Here is a 17,577-nt window from a genome sequence, read left to right on the forward strand (position 1 = left end):
GGGTCTAGGTCAAAATGTAGTTTTTCAGAGCTGGAGGGAACTCAGGACTTCTTTCAAGGTTGACTTGTGGGAAGATGTCCTCGTCTGGAGAGATGGGAGGCTGGAGAGGGGCTAAAATTTCCGCCAAGTGTCTGAGGGCAGCCACAGTCGGAGCTGGGGCCGGGTGGAGCGGGCTGTGTGGCAGGGGACTTTAAAAATGTGTAGGAACTTTCGGGGACATTGTATTCACTCCGATTCATTCCACCTCTCCCCCACACCCCACGAGTCATTCCAGGAGGTCAGTGGTCTGAGGGGAGGTCTGAAATTTAAGCTTCTGCTTTTTTTTGTCCGTGTTCTGAGTTCTCAGTTACTCAACTGAAAGCATTTCAAACATTCTTCTCCCCTAAATTTGGAGTCACTGTGGTTGTAAAACACAGAGATGAGGTGCTAGACCTAAGGGTATGGGAGAACCACAATTTCAGGGACACTCAGGAAGATCTGGACTTGACTAATATTGGAAGGAGAAATGGTTACTGTGTGGGGACCTGGATATAATCTTACGACTGCTTTTTTCCATGTCTTAGGGTCTAAGGATAACTCTGGGGCCGTGACTGCCATGATTCTCACAGATGATCCCAGATTTTGCAATTCTGAGCAATGGCAGGTGCCACTGGACTTGTTCTGAGACCCTTTTCCTAGAGGATGGCCAAGGGGCTCCTGATGACCTATGCCCTCTGGGCTGTAGGGGGCCTTGCTGGGCTCCATCAGCTGTACCTTGGGTGGGACAGCCACGCACTGCTCTGGATGCCCCTGGGGGGCGGGGGGTGGGGGCGGAGAGGGATGGCCTCGGTTGGCTCTGGGAATTCTGGAAGCTCCCGAGCTTTGTTGCTCAGGCCAACAGACCCCAGCGGCAGAGGCAGAGTTCAGGAGGGGGGACACACCCTTTGAGTACCATTCACTTTGCTGCCCAGATGATAGTGGGCATTTATTTTGGCCTTGTGGCTGTCATTAGCCTCTCCTTCATGGGCAGCTTCTATATTGTGGGCCTCCCACTGGCAGTTGGCTTAGGGGTTTTGCTGATGGCTGCTGTTGGTAACCAGACCTCAGACTTTAAGAACACTCTAGGAGCAGCATTTCGTACTTCCCCTATTTTCTATGGCTGCCCCATAGCCATCCTGCCCATCAGCTTGGCTGCTGGCATCACAGCCCAGAAGCATTGCCTCTACAAAGCTTCAGTTGGGTCAGAGATGCTCAGTGTGAGGCTCTACCGCCTGGGCTTGGCCTACCTTGCTTTCACATGCCCGCTAGCATACAGTGCCCTCTGCAACATGGCTGCCACCCTTAGCTATGTGGCAGAGACCCTTGGCTCCTTCTTCAGTTGGTTTAGCTTCTTCCCCCTCCTTGGGCACCTGATGGAGTCTGTCCTCCTTTTGCCTTACTGGGTCTAGAAGCTGCTGGTGGGAGAACATGGCTTCAGCAGTGGCTACTTCCAAGAGTGGTAAAAGCTCTATGAGTTTGTTCACAGTTTTCAGGATTAGAAGTGTCAGTTGGCTTACCAGGTAAGTTTTCTTCCCTCTCATTCCTGTCTGGAATGGCTCCGGAAGTTAGGCGAAGCCTTTTTGGAAAAAACAGATTTATTTATTTACTTTTGGCTGCCTTGGGTCTTCGTTGTTGTGCGCGGGCTTTCTTTAGTCACGGTGAGTGGGGCTACTCTTCATTGCAGTGTGTGGGCTTCTCATTGCAGTGGCTTCTCTTGCTGCGGAGCATGGGCTGTAGGCTCGCAGGCTCAGTAGTTGTGGCTCACGGGCTCTAGAGTACAGGCTCAGTAGTTGTGGCGCCCGGGCTTAGTTGCTCCGCGGCATGTGGGATCATCCCAGACCAGGGCTCGAACCCGTGTCCCCTGCATTGGCAGGCGGGTTCTTAACCACTGTGCCACCAGGGAAGCCCTAGGCTAAGCCTTATTGGAGCAGGTACCCGTAATGTGGAAGTACTGTTTTCATGTCTGCTGGGTCAGCCCCCAGAAGGGTGTCCTGGCTTCTTTGGGCTTCTGTGTGCAATGGGTGAAGGTTCAGAGGCTCTGATATGGAGTGGGGAAAGATACATGTATATTATTTACTTTTTATTGAGGTATAACATATATAGAGTACAATAATTTTATATAGATACTTATGTAACCACCACTCCAATGAAGGTATGGAATGTTTCTAGCACTAAGAAGGTTCCCTCATACCCCTTCCCAAGCTATACTCCTTTCCTGGGAAAAAAACTCTATTCTGACTTCTATTACCATAGATTAGTTTTGCCTATTCTTGGGCTTCATATAAATGGAATCACTCAGTGTGTACTCTTTTGTGTCTGAGTTCTTTCATTCAACATGTTTGTGAGATTTATTCATACTGTTGCATGGGATTATAAACTGTGTGTTTTCATTGTTGTATAGTATCCCATTGTATGAATATATTACAGTTTATCTATCCACTTTTGTCAATGAACATTTGGGTGGTTTCCAGTTTGGGGCTATCCTGAATAAAGCTGTTATAAACATTCTTGTACATGTCTTTGGTGGACATATATGCTTATTTCTCTTGCAAGGAGGGGATCTTGTCAGGGATGCCAAGTTCCAGGTTGGAAAATGAGCATCTGTGATTAAAAGCAAATCCTGGTTCATGCCATGAGATCCAGAGGTTGTCCATGTTTCAAAAGGCTGGAATTCTAATCTGAGGTTCTGTGCCTTTCCCACCAGCAAGTGGAAGCCAATTCCAGCCTGATTTAGGAAGGGAGCAAGGAGAGGCTCAGGAGCCCTGACAACTTATGAGGTTCTAATTTGTTAGCTTGTGTCTCCCTAAGGTTTTGGGTCTCTCAGAGGGGGCAACAAATGAAGAAATACATTGCAGATACCTGGAGCTAGTGAAGACCACAATCGGCACCAGGTGGAGGAAGCTCAGAGGAACTTTCTGGAGATCCAGGCAGTGTATGAAGTCCTGAGTCAGCCCAGGAAGCCAAGGGGATCCTGCAGGTGAGAAGAAACTTCCCTTTGAGGATGGACACTTCCTGGCACAGCTGAGCAGCTTGTCCCAGCCCAGCTTTGCCCACATGAGGCATCCCAGCAGTGTTTAAGAAACTGTCACTTGCAGTGGAGATGAGAAAATCTTAAAGGGGTGAGAAAGCTTTTGTGGTAGAAGAATGTATTTATGTTTTGAATTTCTGAATTCTTGGCTATCGTATTCCTGATTATTTTTTCCTAAAATGAGATAATGCAATGAAAGACATATTATAAAACCAATAAAATATCTTTTAGAGTCTATGCCACATTATTTCACCCCTGGTACATTGATGGATGACGGAGGAAGTTTACTTAACAATTTTTTTTTTTAATGTGCAAAGCACTGAGTTAGGTGATTGAAGAAAAATATGAGGGTTCTAATATTTCACAAGGTGTCCTGTGACAAGACGGATTTGATCTATTCTGTGGGCTACCAAGGGGTAAGACTGGGGTTAAGTTTCAAAATTTCAGAAAAATATTTTAATTCCATTTATAGGAGAACTTTCTAGGAGCTATACTTTTCCCAAGAAGGAACAAGCTGCTGTGGGGTAGGGGGGTAGGGTGTAATCCCCCTATCACAGACTCTTCTGCTTGGTGTATTGTGGAGAGCCCTCAAACTTTACATGGGTGGTTAGACTGGCCAGGTCTTCCTGAAACTTGGGATTTGATTCTGAGCTACACACCTTGCTCCCTTGTTGTTTATAGTCCAGTGGGGGATGATAACACAGGTACACAGATATCAAAGTCTGCCTCATTCAGTGTTCTGAACTGTGTCCTAAGAGGTGTAAATAGAATGCATTAGAAAATTGCAGAAGGAACAGATGACACTGTTTTATGGGAACTCATGGGAAAATTCATGATTTTATATCTCATATGCCTTTATGGGGACTTTGGGGAAACCCTAGGGAACCAATAACTTGAGCATCTCAAGGGGGCCTTATTTAATTCCCAAGTGTGGAAGGAACAGCCCAGGATGCCTCAGTTTGCAGAGGAAGACTGGAGACCAGGAATGCGATGTTAAAATTATGTACACTTACTCCACCTTTCTTGCTTTTCTTTATTTGTGTGTACAACACTCAGTCCTTTTCTTTTTTCTGGAAGTTAACTCTGAGTGGTATATGTATTCTTTTTTTAATTTATTTTATTTGTTTATTTATTGGCTGCGTTGGGTCTTCGTCGCTGTGCGTGGGCTTTCTCTAGTTTTGGCGAGCGGGGGCTACTCTTCATTGTGCGCAGGCTTCTCATTGCGGTGGCTTCTCTTGTTCGGGAGCACGCACTCTAGGCGCACAGGCTTCAGTAGTTGTGGCACGCGGCTCAGTAGTTGTGGCTCACAGGTTCTAGAGAGGAGGCTCAGTAGCTGTGGCGCACGGGCTTAGTTGCTCCGCGGCATGTGGGATCTTCCCGGACCAGGGCTTGACCCCATGTCCCCTACCTTGGCAGGCAGATTCTGAACCACTGCGCCACCAGGGAAGCCCCAGTATATGTATTCTTAAAAAGTAAAATTATTTTGGCTAGTTTTCCCTACTGATTAAAAAAAAAAATGGTCAGATCAATTGAGAGGAATGAAATTTGTAGATGTGGTTTTTTTGCATCCATATATAAAAAAATTTGCCAATGAATTTATATACCATGATTTTAAGACCAAATTAGGGACTTCCCTGGAGGTCCAGTGATTAAGACTCCACGCTCCCGATGCAGGGGGCCCTGGTTTGATCCCTGGTCCGGGAGCTAGATCCTGCATGCTGCAATCCCGGCGCAGCCAAAAAAAAAAAAAGGACCAAATTAACTTTCACACTTTTTTTTTTACTATTAATTTACTCAAATGTTTCATCATATCAAGTTATTTTTGTTTTTTTGTCAGTATTTTTAAATTGAAGTATAGTTAATTTACAATGTCACACCTTTTTAAAGTTGTCAGAAATTGATATACATTTCCTTTGAAGAACATAATTTGTCAAATTATCATGTGGCATTTTCATAGGATATTAATTAGTAATTTATTAACATGTTATGTAGTACTACATCTGCAAAATGTAGTACTACAAAATTTTAATGAGACATTTTCCTAAGCTATTAATTAATAATTTATTAACATGATATGTAGTACTACATCTGCAAAATGTAAATATATTAAAAATAGTCTAGGGCTTCCCTGGTGGCGCAGTGGTTGAGAGTCCGCCTGCCGATGCAGGGGACCCGGGTTCGTGCCCCGGTCCGCGAAGATCCCACATGCCGCGGAGCGGCTGGGCTCGTGGGTCATGGCTGCTGAGCCTGCACGTCCGGGGCTTGTGCTCCGCAACGGGAGAGGCCACAACAGTGAGAGGCCCGCATACCACACACACATACACACAAAAAAATAGTCTATAAGGAAAAAGAAACAAAAGAGTGATTGAGGTTTTACTTGATTTGGAAAATTATTTTACTGTTCTTAAATTTTCTTATGAGTTTTTGTTATAAAAATATTTTTTAATTTATTCAAACGGGAACTATTGATGAGCAGTTTCTATTTTTCCAACATGAGCAATGCTACAATAAATATCTTTAAATATGTGTATTGGTGCTTTTTGTTTTTCTAAGGCTAGATTCCAATAAGTGATAATGCAGGGTCAAACAGAATGTATGCTTTAAATTTTGATTGATACTGTATCAGGTTACTTTTGGAAAAGACTGTAAACAATCTACACTTCCACCAGCAGTACAAGTGGCGCTTTCTTTGTAACCGGTATGGACTGTTATCTTTCTTTTAATTTTTGCCAACATGATGGGTGAGAAATAGTATCTGATGACTTCAGTTTGCCTTTCCCTGACTCCAAGTAAAGTTCAGCATCTTTTCAGATGTTTATTGGGCCCTTGCATTTCCTCTTCAGTGAATTGCCTGATAATTTTATCTACCTTTTTTTTTTCTTAATTGTGTTCCTGTTTATCTCTGTGAAATCTATTTTCTTGATATCCTTGCTTGTTAGGAACCTTAGCACTTCATCGTATGTGTTGGAGATATTTTCCCCCAGTTTATGGATGGTCTTTTGACTTTAAGCTTGGGTTTTAGAGTCAGGAGGATTAGGATTAGGATTTGAATCTGGTTCCATGATTTTTTAGCTCTGTGATCTTGGGTTTCTTTAGCCACTTAGAGCCTTAGTTTCCTCTAAAATTGAGATAATAGTACGTACTTTTTTTTTTTTAATAGTACGTACTTTTAAAGAGTTGCTGTAATATAGAAGCTAGCACATGTAGAGTAAGCAAATATAACTAGTAGTTCCCTTTCAAACTCTTTTCAGCCTATGTAAGGAAATAGTGCTTGAGTGTCTAGTGAGTTACAGGTATAGAATGAAGGTTCTACCTGTAAGGATGAATTTTCCTAGAGTGTATTAGTGTATTTTGTATTAAAAAAAGTTCCTCTTGGCTTCCTGTAAATCTGTGTATGAATGCTTGCAAATAATGGTTAGAAAGAAATAAATAGGAATGATGGATTGCATTGTGATGGTAGGGTTACAAATGCTCCCCTCCCCTTCTCTAGACTCTCTTGTTTTATAATTAAGAAAATTCCAGGACTTCCATGGTGGTCCAGTGGTTAGGATCTGCGCTTCCACTGTAGGGGGCACGGTTCTATCCTGGTGGGGAGCTAAGATCCCAAATGCCTCACGGTGCAGAAAAAAAAAAAAGAAATTTCCAGTCTTTCTTAGCTGTTTATGGGGAACCAGGGAACTGGTTTGGGTTTGGTCATTCTCGGACTATCATTTTAAAATTGGGCGGAGCTCCTCTGGGCCAGTGATTATAGCAGAAGGCCTCAGAATGCGACAACTCTGAGGGTAAGATGAATTTAATGGGAAGGAGATAGGGAACTGCTTGTAAGATGCCCCTTTTTACCTGCAGATTCTCCTTGCAGAATTCTTGTCATCCTTTGACAGATTCATTTCAATTAGGGAGGCTGTTTCCTGACATCTGGAGTCTCAGTCCTTCTATGCAGAAAAGCAGAGGTATTTATAGTTTATGAAATGCTGCAGCATAGGTCTGCTGCCCAACTCTTACCCCCATTGGTCACTTCAGTGTGGATTGGTATGAAGCTTTCCATAGGAGAGAGTTTGTGCGTGTGGGCTGGGTTACTAGGTAAGAAGTGAGAAAGAGGTTAAAGAATGTTTACCTCGGCTTCCCTGGTGGCGCAGTGGTTGAGAGGCCGCCTGCTGATGCAGGGGACGTGGGTTCGTGCCCCGGTCCGGGAGGATCCCACGTGCCACGGAGCGGCTGGGCCCGTGAGCCATGGCCGCTGAGCCTGTGCATCCGGAGCCTGTGCTCCGCAACGGGAGAGGCCACAACAGTGAGAGACCCGCATACCGCAAAAAAAAAAAAAAAAAAAAAAAAAGGATGTTTACCTCTTAGTAGGAAAGACTGTTTGATTAAACCATCTTTAGATTTCATCTTCCCTCTTGTCCTGGCCTGTGAGCAGGTACTGAAATTGAGTGCTTCCCAGGATCAGGCTACCTACCCACCCCCAGAGGACATCTAGATGTTCATGTATCTAATAGCCAGTGGTGTAGCCCAGCCATTTTTTGAAAACAAAGAAATGGCACAAATCATATGAATTTAGAACTTCTGGAAGGAAATTCTGCTTTGCTACCAACTAGAATATTATAATCACTAAGACTTTTCTGGGAATGTGCTTCCTAAAGGACCTGACATAGTGAAAATCAGCTGAAAGCAGAAATTCACTATAAAATAATTATTTTTAAAACACGAACTAAGATATTAGCAAGTGAGAGGTCTTCCGTATTCTCTACCTGGGTTGCGGTAATGAAATCCAATGGTGCTGTACTCTCCCACTCCCACGAAGAAGAAGTGTATAGACCCTTTAGAGAGTTGGAAGGGAACTGAGAAGGCCTCTTCCCCAAGTACCTATCCACAGCAGGATCTTGAGAATAGCTTGCCTCAGAGATGACCAATTCTGGCTTTTGATTTAATTGGAAATCCCCTACCTGTCCCACCTTTTGGACATCCTTAATTGTTGTTCTTTTATTAGACTGAAATTTGAAATTTCTTTCTAGATCTGCCATCTCTCTCTCTCTCTTATTGTTATTATTTTGGCTGCATCACGCCGCTTGCTGAATCTTAGTTCCCCGACAAGGGATTGAACCAGGGCCCAGGGCAGTGAAAATGCCGAGTCCTAACCACTGGACCGCCAGGGAGTTCCCTAGATCTGCCACTTCTTGCTGCAAAGAACAAAAACCAACAAAAAACCCATTCTTGATAAGAACCTGCCCTTCACCTCATACCCTTCTAAAGCTTTCCTTTCTAGATTAAACATTGCCTTGTTTAAGGAAGCACTGTAATTTGGTAGAAAGAGGATGATTGGAGAAGTGACAAGGTGGGGTTTTGCTTCTGCCTCTTGCATGAACAGCCTGCTGACTTCGGATGAGCCACTTTACCACTCTGGGCCTCAGTTTTTTCCTTGTAAGGTGAGGAAATTGGACTTAGATGACCTTTAAGATTGCTTTCCACACTGGATTCTGGGTTTCTAACTGTTCAGCTGAGGCTTGTGAGAAATGGTTTGGTTTTTCATCTCTCTGCCCTCTTGTGGACACTGTCTTGGGAAGAAAATAAAATATTTAATTGCTCAAAGAACAATATAATAGCCACCCCCCTATCAAAAATTCACCTGTATTGAACTGTCAGTTTTCATTTATTCATGATGTCTTTTAGTCCTCATCCGTAAATGTACATGTCATATCAGGAATATAATTTTATAGTTTTTCCCCTCCCTGAATCATAAGCATCATAAGCATTTATATATATTACTAGGAAGACTTCATATATATACATATATATATATTTTTTACTGAGACATAATTCACATAACATAAAATTTACCCTTTGAAAGTAAAAAGTTAAGTGGTTTTTAGTATATTCATGAGGTTGTACAACCATCAACACTAACTGCAGAACATTTTTACCACCCCAAAAAAGAAACCCCATACCTAATAGCAATCATTCTCCATTCTCTCCTTGCCCCCATCCCCTGGCAACTATGAATCTACTTTCTGTCTCTACAGATTTGTCTTTTCTAGACATTTTATATAAATGGAATCATAAATGTCTCCTTTTCTGTCTGGCTTCTTTCACTTAGCACAATATTTTCAGGATTCATCCATGTAGTAGTATGCATTATTATTATATATTTTTATTTTTTTTCAAATAACATAATTATACTGTAATGCTATATAATATTACCTTGGGAGACATTTAAGCTATATATACACACAAATATACACACACACCCACATATATATATTTGTTGTTATAAAGAATGCTGCATCGATATTTTCATGCTTCTAATTCATCTATTCTCTTGAATTATTTCAGAATAAATTCCCATGCGTGGGATTACTGGGTCAAAGGGTATGAACATTTTTATGACTGTTGTCAATATTGCTTTTAAATTGTGGTGCCCAGAACTAAATGCAATTCTCAGATGTGTTCAGACAGAACAGGGTACTGTGGAGCTATTAAGTTCTCAAGGTCTGGACAATATATCATCCTTTAAATCAAGCAGTCTAAGAATTTCTTAGCTTGTTTTTTGAGGGGGTGGTTTGCTCATGGAGCTTATAGCCAACTAAGGCCCTTAGGTCTTTTCCTAGGCTCTGTGTCTTCAAGCTGTGTTTGCATCTACTCTAGGACCTAGGAGGCTTTTGAGGACTCTCTGGATGGAATTTATTTATTTATTTGTTTGTTTTCTTTTTTCTTTAACAGTGGGTGGTTCTAACAAGCTAGCAGGTCTAGGTTTACTGCAGTCTTAGCTGAGGACTGCAGATGGCGCCTGAAGGCTGTCACAAGGGTAAAATATGTCCCTTCACTTTTTTTTAGTATCTGGTAGTGGTACCTCCTTAGTTGGTTCATTACCAAAGTTCAGTCCCCTCCTTTTGTTGGGAACGTGAGAGAAACTGTGAAGTTGTCTTTGGGTGTTATTCAGGTCAAACTCCAAATGGAGTATGTTTTCTAGATGTCATTTGATCTCCTCAGAAACTCTGGTGAAATCTCATGTTAGAGCTTCCCTTGAACACGAATTTCATGCCAGTTCACACCCTGAGAAGCTGCTTTTTTGGTTTCTCTTCATGTTCCTTGCCATCTTTTTCTCTTAGTCATTCCAAGGAATTGAAACTTGTTCAACTAACTGGTTTTGTTTGTTTGTTTTGCTAAGATGGGTTTTGAACAACAAACGCAGAATATTTACATAGGGTTCCAGCTAAATGCGGTTTCATTTCTTTCTTTCTTTGGCTGTGTCGGGTCTTAGTTGCAGCACGTGGGATCTTCATTGCTGCGCACAGGCTTCTCTCTAGCTGTGGCGCACAGGCTTCTCTCTAGTTGTGGCGCGCAGTCTCTAGAGTGTACAGGCTTAGTTGCCCCACGGCATGTGGGATCTTAGTTCCCAGACCAGGGATAGAATCTGCGTCCCCTGCATTGGTAGGCAGATTCTTAACCACTGGACCACCAGGGAGGTCCCCCCCCTTTTTTTTAAATGACTTTAGTCAAGGTCAATTTTTTTTTGTTAATATTTATTTATTTTATTTATTTATTTTCCTTACTTTTTTGGCTGCACCGGGTCTTAGTTGCAGCACGTGGGATCTTCGTTGAGGCACGCAGGATTTTTCCTTGCGGCACGCAGTCTCTTTGTTGTGGTGCTCAGGCTTCTCTCTAGTTGTGACGTGTGGGTTTTCTCTCTCTAGTTGTGGCACACAGGCTTCAGGGTGCGTGGGCTCTGTAGTTTGTGGCACGCAGGCTCTCTCATTGAGGCACTAGAGCTTAGTTGCCCCGGGGCATGTGCGATCTTAGTTCCCTGACCAGGGATCGAACCCGCGTCCCCTGCATTGGAAGGTGGATTCTTTACCACTGGACCACCAGGGAAGTCCCGAGGTTTCATTTCAATAGTTTGTTGCTCTCTTCCTTTTCCTTTTCCTTTCCTTCCCAGTTCTCTTCTTTCTCTCCACCTCTCATCCATCTGCTTACTTGCAAACTATTAGAACTTTCAGCAAGACCTTGGATTTTCTGGATTTAAACCTCAGTGATAAGTTTCAATAGAATAGAGAAGTGCCCTATGTGGGAAAGTTGGAAGGGAATGATTTTAACCCATTCTGTGCCAGACCTTAGGTCCATTTCTGGGCTAAGAAAGGCTGTGGGGAACATTCTCTGCTGCGCAGTGACTAAATTAGCATGAGAGCCTGGCTTCCAAGCATCACTTAAAGGGGCATTTTCCTTACCATCAGGAGGTCAGGCACCTTTCAAATGATTTAGTATCAGGAAAGGAATGAGAAGGGTTTAGAGGAAATATAGATGTCTTCTATTCATATATTTCCCAATCACAGATCTGAGGGCCAGTGAGGCTCATGTTACTCCCCCACCTCTCCTTCCTACCCATAACCACCAGTTTGGACTTGGCTTCTGTTGCTACTTTCTCTTTTTCATTCCTGGGGTCCACAACAGAGAGTGTAAGTTTACTGCTTTTCTGTGTAGTTTGGGTTGGAAAGCACTTGCTCATTTTATATTAAGTGACTGGGAACTCTGCCTCTTAGCAGGTGATTTTTCTTGTACAGCCAAGAGACTGATCATTTCAGACCCATCTCCCTTCAAACTCCAATTCTTTTCCAGCGGTGTGTTTTTTGTTCTCATGTTTATGTCTTTGCTGATGTCACTCTTCTTTTCTATAATCCTTTTTCCCCTCTGCTAATCCAAATTTTTACACTTCTTTTATGATCCAGCTTAAGATTTATCCCTAAATGATGCCTTTGCTGATTAAGTCCATCCCCAGTAATCTTTCCTCCTTGAATTCCTTCAGCAATCTTGTCCAGTTTGTACCATTCTATCAAGCATTTTCTTACATGTTGCCATATAATCATTCTCTATCTCACGTTTTTAAGTCTTGTCTCCTTGACTATACCAAAGCCCCTTGACAGCAGGACTGTCTTCTCTCAATGCAAATAACAGGACATTTACTCAATATGGTAAATTGCTACTTAAGGGAGTTCAGGTTTTTTGAGCATGAGCCACCCGTTTCTTTGCTTGGTCTTCCAATAAACCTTTCCTCCAAAAACCAACCAAACAAAAAAAACCCTGCTATTTAACAATTTAGAGCCTCAGTTTCCTCATTTGTTAAATGAGGACAATGATGCTTGCATCACAGGGTTGTTGAGACATTCAAATGAGATGTGTTGAGGGCACTTTATAAACCATAAAACATTTTACAGAGCGTGGCATTATCACTTTAAAAAGTGGTGACAGACTGTATAAGTGAAAGAGCATGCTGAAATTCCATGCATGAACTTTCAGTAAAGCAGTATTAGTTATATGTCTCACACATAGAAACAAATTCAATTTCAAGTTTTTAATGAACCTGCAAGGCACATTCACTGAACTGAGTGTTTCAAATCTGAGTTTTGGTTCTGACATTGCCACTAATTTCATGATTTAACAATTCAACCTTTGACAATTTAAGGCCTTTTGTAGCTCTAAACGTCTGATGCACAACTGAATTTGGGTATGTTACCCACGTCTTTGAACCTCAGTTTTGTTATCTATAAAATGGGAAATTACAACCTAATCAAACCCCTTTAATAGAACTTTATAGAGTGGCTGTTCAAAGAAACATTAATCCTGTACAAAAAGTTTCCTTGGGGGAAAGCTGCACACTATATACTACATTCCCTTCAATATTTTTTAAAATTAATTTTTAATTAATTAATTAAATTTTTTTTTTGGCTGCGTTGGGCCTTCATTGCTGCACGCAGGCTTTCTCTAGTTGCAGCGAGAGGAGCTACTCTTTGTTGTGGTGTGTGGGCTTCACATTGAGGTGGCTTCTCTTGTTGCAGAGCACGGGCCCTAGGCCCGCAGGCTTCAGTAGTTGCGGCACACGGGCTCGGTAGTTGTGGCTCTGGGCTCTAGAGTGCAGGCTCAGTAGTTGTGGCGCACAGGCTTAGGTGCTCTGCGGCATGTGGGGTCTTCCCGGACCAGGGATCGAACCTGTGTCCACTGAATTGGCAGGCGGATTCTTAACCACTGCGCCACCAGGGAAGTCCCTCCCTTCAATATTAACAATGCACGTTATCATGTTAAATGCTCTGGGAAGTAAACCAATTTATTTTTATTTTACCCGGTATTTCCCAAACTTACTTGGACCTGGAATAGTTTTTTCAGATAACATCTATTCAGCATCCCATGAAACTGAATTTCTAAGACACACAGTGTGGACTGCCAACATAAATATTCTTAGGTATCAGAGGTAGTCCAAGCAAAGGGAAAAGTACACCCTTATGAGATATTCCCTGCTGGTCTTCATGCTTGTGGTTTGCAGCTTCAGCTTTAGTCAACAGAGACTTTAACTTCAGGTTCTTTTTTTTCCCTAATAAAAACATGGAATCTGACAATCCATCACTTCAGATACAAAATATCAACTCAAAGAAAAGTTCTGATCTCAAGAATCTATTGGAAAATATTTTAAATTAGGTCATGTTAATTTCTGCAGAATATATCTGCCAAGGTGATGATTGTGTCATGACTTATCTTTAGTTCTAATTTTGCCTCAGTCATTAGGTAACCTGGGATAAATCAATGCCCTTAAGCCAAACTAAGACATATGGATGTTATTTCTAAATAGTCTTCTGTTGTAATCCATAGCAGTTACTCTAATCATTTCAAAAATTTTGTTGTTTTTGTGTTTTCTTCAGAGTAGGTCACAGTATTATATGTTGAATTTATTACAGCATTTCTTTCCCTCCAATATAATTTATAGGCAGATTTAAAACAATTTGCCACTATTTTAAAGCAGGCAATGCTCACTTTGTTTTATTGTGAAGTATAGCATATAAAATGGAAAATGTGTATGTAGTATAAAGAACAATGATAAAAATAATCTTTATAGCTCAGGGTCAAAAAGGTATTTTTGAAACATTTGCTCAATGTCCTTTTAGAGAGGTTGAGTGCTGCACAGAGAAAGGGCAAAGGTGGACCATGACTTGCAGTACCCCTCTTGCAAATTCCATTCAACAAAACATATGCTCTGTGTGACCCACCCTTCTTGGAGGACCACTATTTCTTTTTTTCTTTTTTTCTTTTTTTGCGGTACGCGGGCCTCTCACTGTTGTGGCCTCCCCCGTTACGGAGCACAGGCTCCAGACACGCAGGCCCAGCGGCCATAGTTCACGGGCCCAGCAGCTCCGCGGCATGTGGGATCTTCCCAAACCGGGACACGAACCCATGTCCCCTGCATCGGCAGGCGGACTCTTAACCACTGCGCCACCAGGGAAGCCCGAGGGCCACTATTTCTTGAGTAAAGTCCTTGTGAAGAGACTACCCTTACTGTCACCCCAGGGACTTAGCAAACTGTTCCTCTCAACAACACTCAGAACTCTCTTTTAGAGGAGATATGATTCCATCTCATTTGATTTCCAATGATGTTTTGACAGCTCTTATAGATCCAACCTAGGCATGCTCCTTTATCCACCTCCCTTCTCTTTGAGTGGCATATCCACATACAAAAACTCTCTCCCAATAGATCAGGGACTCTCTTAGGAAAGGTGTCATGTCTTTCCTAATAGACTGTAAGGTTTCCAAAAGTGGGGATTTAACTTTCCTCCCAAAGAAGAAACTATTGGCTTGGCAAGCAGCACCAGGCCCTCTAATGAAGGCATTTCCCAAGTGACTTTTGGTAGGTGAAACCAGTTATGGAATAAGATCTTGGATCCTATTGGTTCAGGCCCCATTCTTTAGTATGAAGTTTCCTATTAACCAGGGTAATATTATCCCATTCCTACACTGTATGGGAAGGAAGGAGAAGTATGGAATAATTAGTCACTCATTCCTCTTTGTTCCTATACTACTTTGCACTTTTCTGTTTCAGCACTTATCACATGTTATAGTTAATTATTTACTAGCTTTTATCCTCCATTACAACTGGATACTCTCCTTGAGGATAATGATCTAGTTTTGTGTTTTTTTAAATTTTTATTTATTTATTTATTTTTGCCTGTATTGGGTCTTCGTTGCTGCACGTGGGCTTTCTCTAGTTGTGGTGAGCGGGGGCTACTCTTCATTGCGGTGCATGGGCTTCTCATTGTGGTGGCTTCTCTTGTTGGGGAGCATGGGCTCTAGGCACAAGGGCTTCAGTAGTTGTGGCACACGGGCTTAGTTGCTCTGCAGCATGTGGGATCTTCCCGGACCAGGGCTCGAACCCATGTCCCCTACCTTGGCGGCAGATTCTGAACCACTGCACCACCAGGGAAGACCAATGATCTAGTTTTATTCTTTGCAAGTGACCCACACCTAGAACAATGCCTCCCACTCACGGGGTGGTCAATTTAGTAAATGAAGAGAGAGCAGGTATTTGGATGGTTTGCTTCTATTTGAATCTTTGAAAGAAGATTCAATAGTAAGCAACACATGGTGTAGTGCCTTAACTAGTTGGATGACCTAGTCTTCTGTTTCTTTAGATCTGTAAATGATATATGGTTGTATTAGGTTAGGCATTATTAACTAGGGGCCAGTGGGCTCCAGAGGATTTTTGACCCTTCCACTCCATGCGAGGTTAAAAACCAAAGGACCAGATGACTTTGTAGAGATCTACTAGTACTGCAACTCCAACAACAAACCTGTGGAAACCAAAACTACATTGTGACTGTGGTGTCTGTACACACTCATATATACTCTCTGGCTTGTTGTTGGTGCCTGTCCAGAGCCCCTTATGCTTTGGCCTCAAAAGATAAGGACATGGGGACAGATTCTGATTAACCTTTTCACTGCTGATTGTCTAAATGCCCAGCCTCTAGCCACTCCCAGCAGATCGCTGACCAGTTGGCAGTGGGGTGAGTGCTTCATACATGGAGGATACTGGCTGGAAAGGCGCGCAAATATTAGAGATGGTTCTGGCCCCGCCCGGGGTGCTTGGGAATCTAACCACGAAGACAGAAGAGTATTTAACAGAAAGATTCGGGCAATGTGACCACAGCCGCGTAGGGGGATGCAGACAACTTAGTATGCCAGAAAACCGACGCAGAAATGGACTTGGGCAGTGTGCCTGGCGGACTAGGCTGAGAACCCTCAAGTTACTCCCGAATTTATCTTGTGCCGGGCCTGGGAGGCGCATCCTCCCGCCACCACTCCGCATCTGCCTCTATGGATTCCCAGGAGGCTGAGCGGCCGCGAAGTCCGGACGTCCGGGCGTTTCCCGCAGCTGGTGGCTCTGAAATGGACTTTTGGAGTAAAACTTGGGTCGGGAAGGAGGCAAAGTGGAAAATGGTGTTAAGTCGTCGGGGCGGAGTCGTAGTGCCGAAATGGACAGCAGCCTGGGAAACAGAATCCCGACCGGGACCTAGTGAGAAAAGGCCCTCGGCAAGGTTCCCCTCCTGGCGTCTGCCTTCGGCAACCTCCGGAGGAGTTTCGGCTCTTTCCGGCAGTTCCAGCTCGGGCCCTCCACTCCCAGCGCGCGCTCTCTCCCCACCCCACGCCGCCCAGCTCCTTCTGGGCACTGGCCATTCTGCACGCGGGCGTGATCTCGTGTCCCACCCGTCCCCACTTCCATCTAGTTGGTTCCCGACCCACTCTTCCAGCCCCTTCCCTTTGTCGTTCTTCCCAATCCCCGGCGACGTCTGAGCTCCCTGAACTCGGGCGCGCGATCTGGCGGGCGGTGCGAGGTGCGAGGGACCCGGTCACCATAGGAGCGGCAACCCGACGGATTGGAGGCGGACTCTAGCCCCACGCCTGTACGCGCGCAGGTCCCCGGCTCGCGGGCCGCCTCGCGCTCGGGCCTCGCTCGCGCTCCCGTTGGCTGCAACGGTCTCGAGCTCGGCGCGCCGGGGTCGCGCCGGCGCGAGCACGCGCCCTGTGAGCTGGCTGGCTGGTGCGCACGCGCCCGAGTGGGCTGCAGGGCGGGGCGAGGAGCTCGAGCTCCGGCGAGGTCGGTGTGGATCGGCTGGCCCTCCGGGCCTCAGCCGTGGCTGCGATTCCCAGCCCGCCGCCCCGCAGAGGAGGGAAAAGAGGAAAGGGGCGGTTGGGGCGGGGCGGCGTCCGGCTCCGGGAGAGCTGGGGGAGGAGCGCGGCGGCGGCTGTAGAAGAGGAGGAGGAGGCGGCGGAGGAGCTCCTTTCCTCTTCTCAGACCCGGGAGCGTCCCGGACGCAGAGCCGGAACTGGGGGACGCGGCGACTGCGGGGGCCTGGGGTAGGTGAGGCTGAGGGTGCTGGGTGGAGGGGTTGTTGGGGGATGAAGCGGGGCACAGAGGTGCAGAGAGCGGGCTTGAGGGAAGGCACAGGGGGAGGGGGCAGTTGGTGGGGGTTGGGGTACCGAGAGGAGGGGGACGTGAACCCTTTGGGACCTGGAGTGCCCAGATGGTGAAAGGTTTCTGTGGTCAGTGGGGCGGGCCGAAGCACAAGGGTCCGAGTTGGGGGGTTTCCGGAGGCATAGGCCAGGGAAACAATGGAGTGAGGGGGGACTCTGATGTGAGCGTGTGGGGTACTGGATTTTAAGAACCAACGAGGGATCGAAAGGAGTGAAAGAATGGATCATTTGGTATGAGAAGTACAATGAAC

General features: G+C 44.6%; 2 protein-coding genes across 2 annotated transcripts in view; both read left to right on the forward strand.

The window, feature by feature from the left end:
- Positions 1-681: 681 nt before the first annotated feature.
- Positions 682-2,999, forward strand: DNAJC22 (DnaJ heat shock protein family (Hsp40) member C22; the record flags this gene model as incomplete). The annotated part of the gene is given in 7 exon segments (XM_079715422.1): positions 682-804; positions 807-1,424; positions 1,428-1,478; positions 1,482-1,514; positions 1,518-1,538; positions 2,827-2,887; positions 2,890-2,999. Coding segments are annotated over 7 exon segments (1,017 nt in total).
- A 13,942-nt stretch (positions 3,000-16,941) lies between these two features.
- Positions 16,942-17,577, forward strand: part of SPATS2 (spermatogenesis associated serine rich 2) — a 134,728-nt gene continuing 134,092 nt past the window's right edge. The window contains exon 1 of the mRNA XM_079715497.1: positions 16,942-17,213. The gene's annotated coding sequence lies outside the window, so the exon portion shown is untranslated. The remainder of the gene's footprint in view (positions 17,214-17,577) is intronic.

The sequence above is a fragment of the Hyperoodon ampullatus genome, assembly GCF_949752795.1.
Source record: "Hyperoodon ampullatus genome assembly, chromosome: 11".
In the NCBI taxonomy this organism is placed as follows: domain Eukaryota; kingdom Metazoa; phylum Chordata; class Mammalia; order Artiodactyla; family Ziphiidae; genus Hyperoodon; species Hyperoodon ampullatus.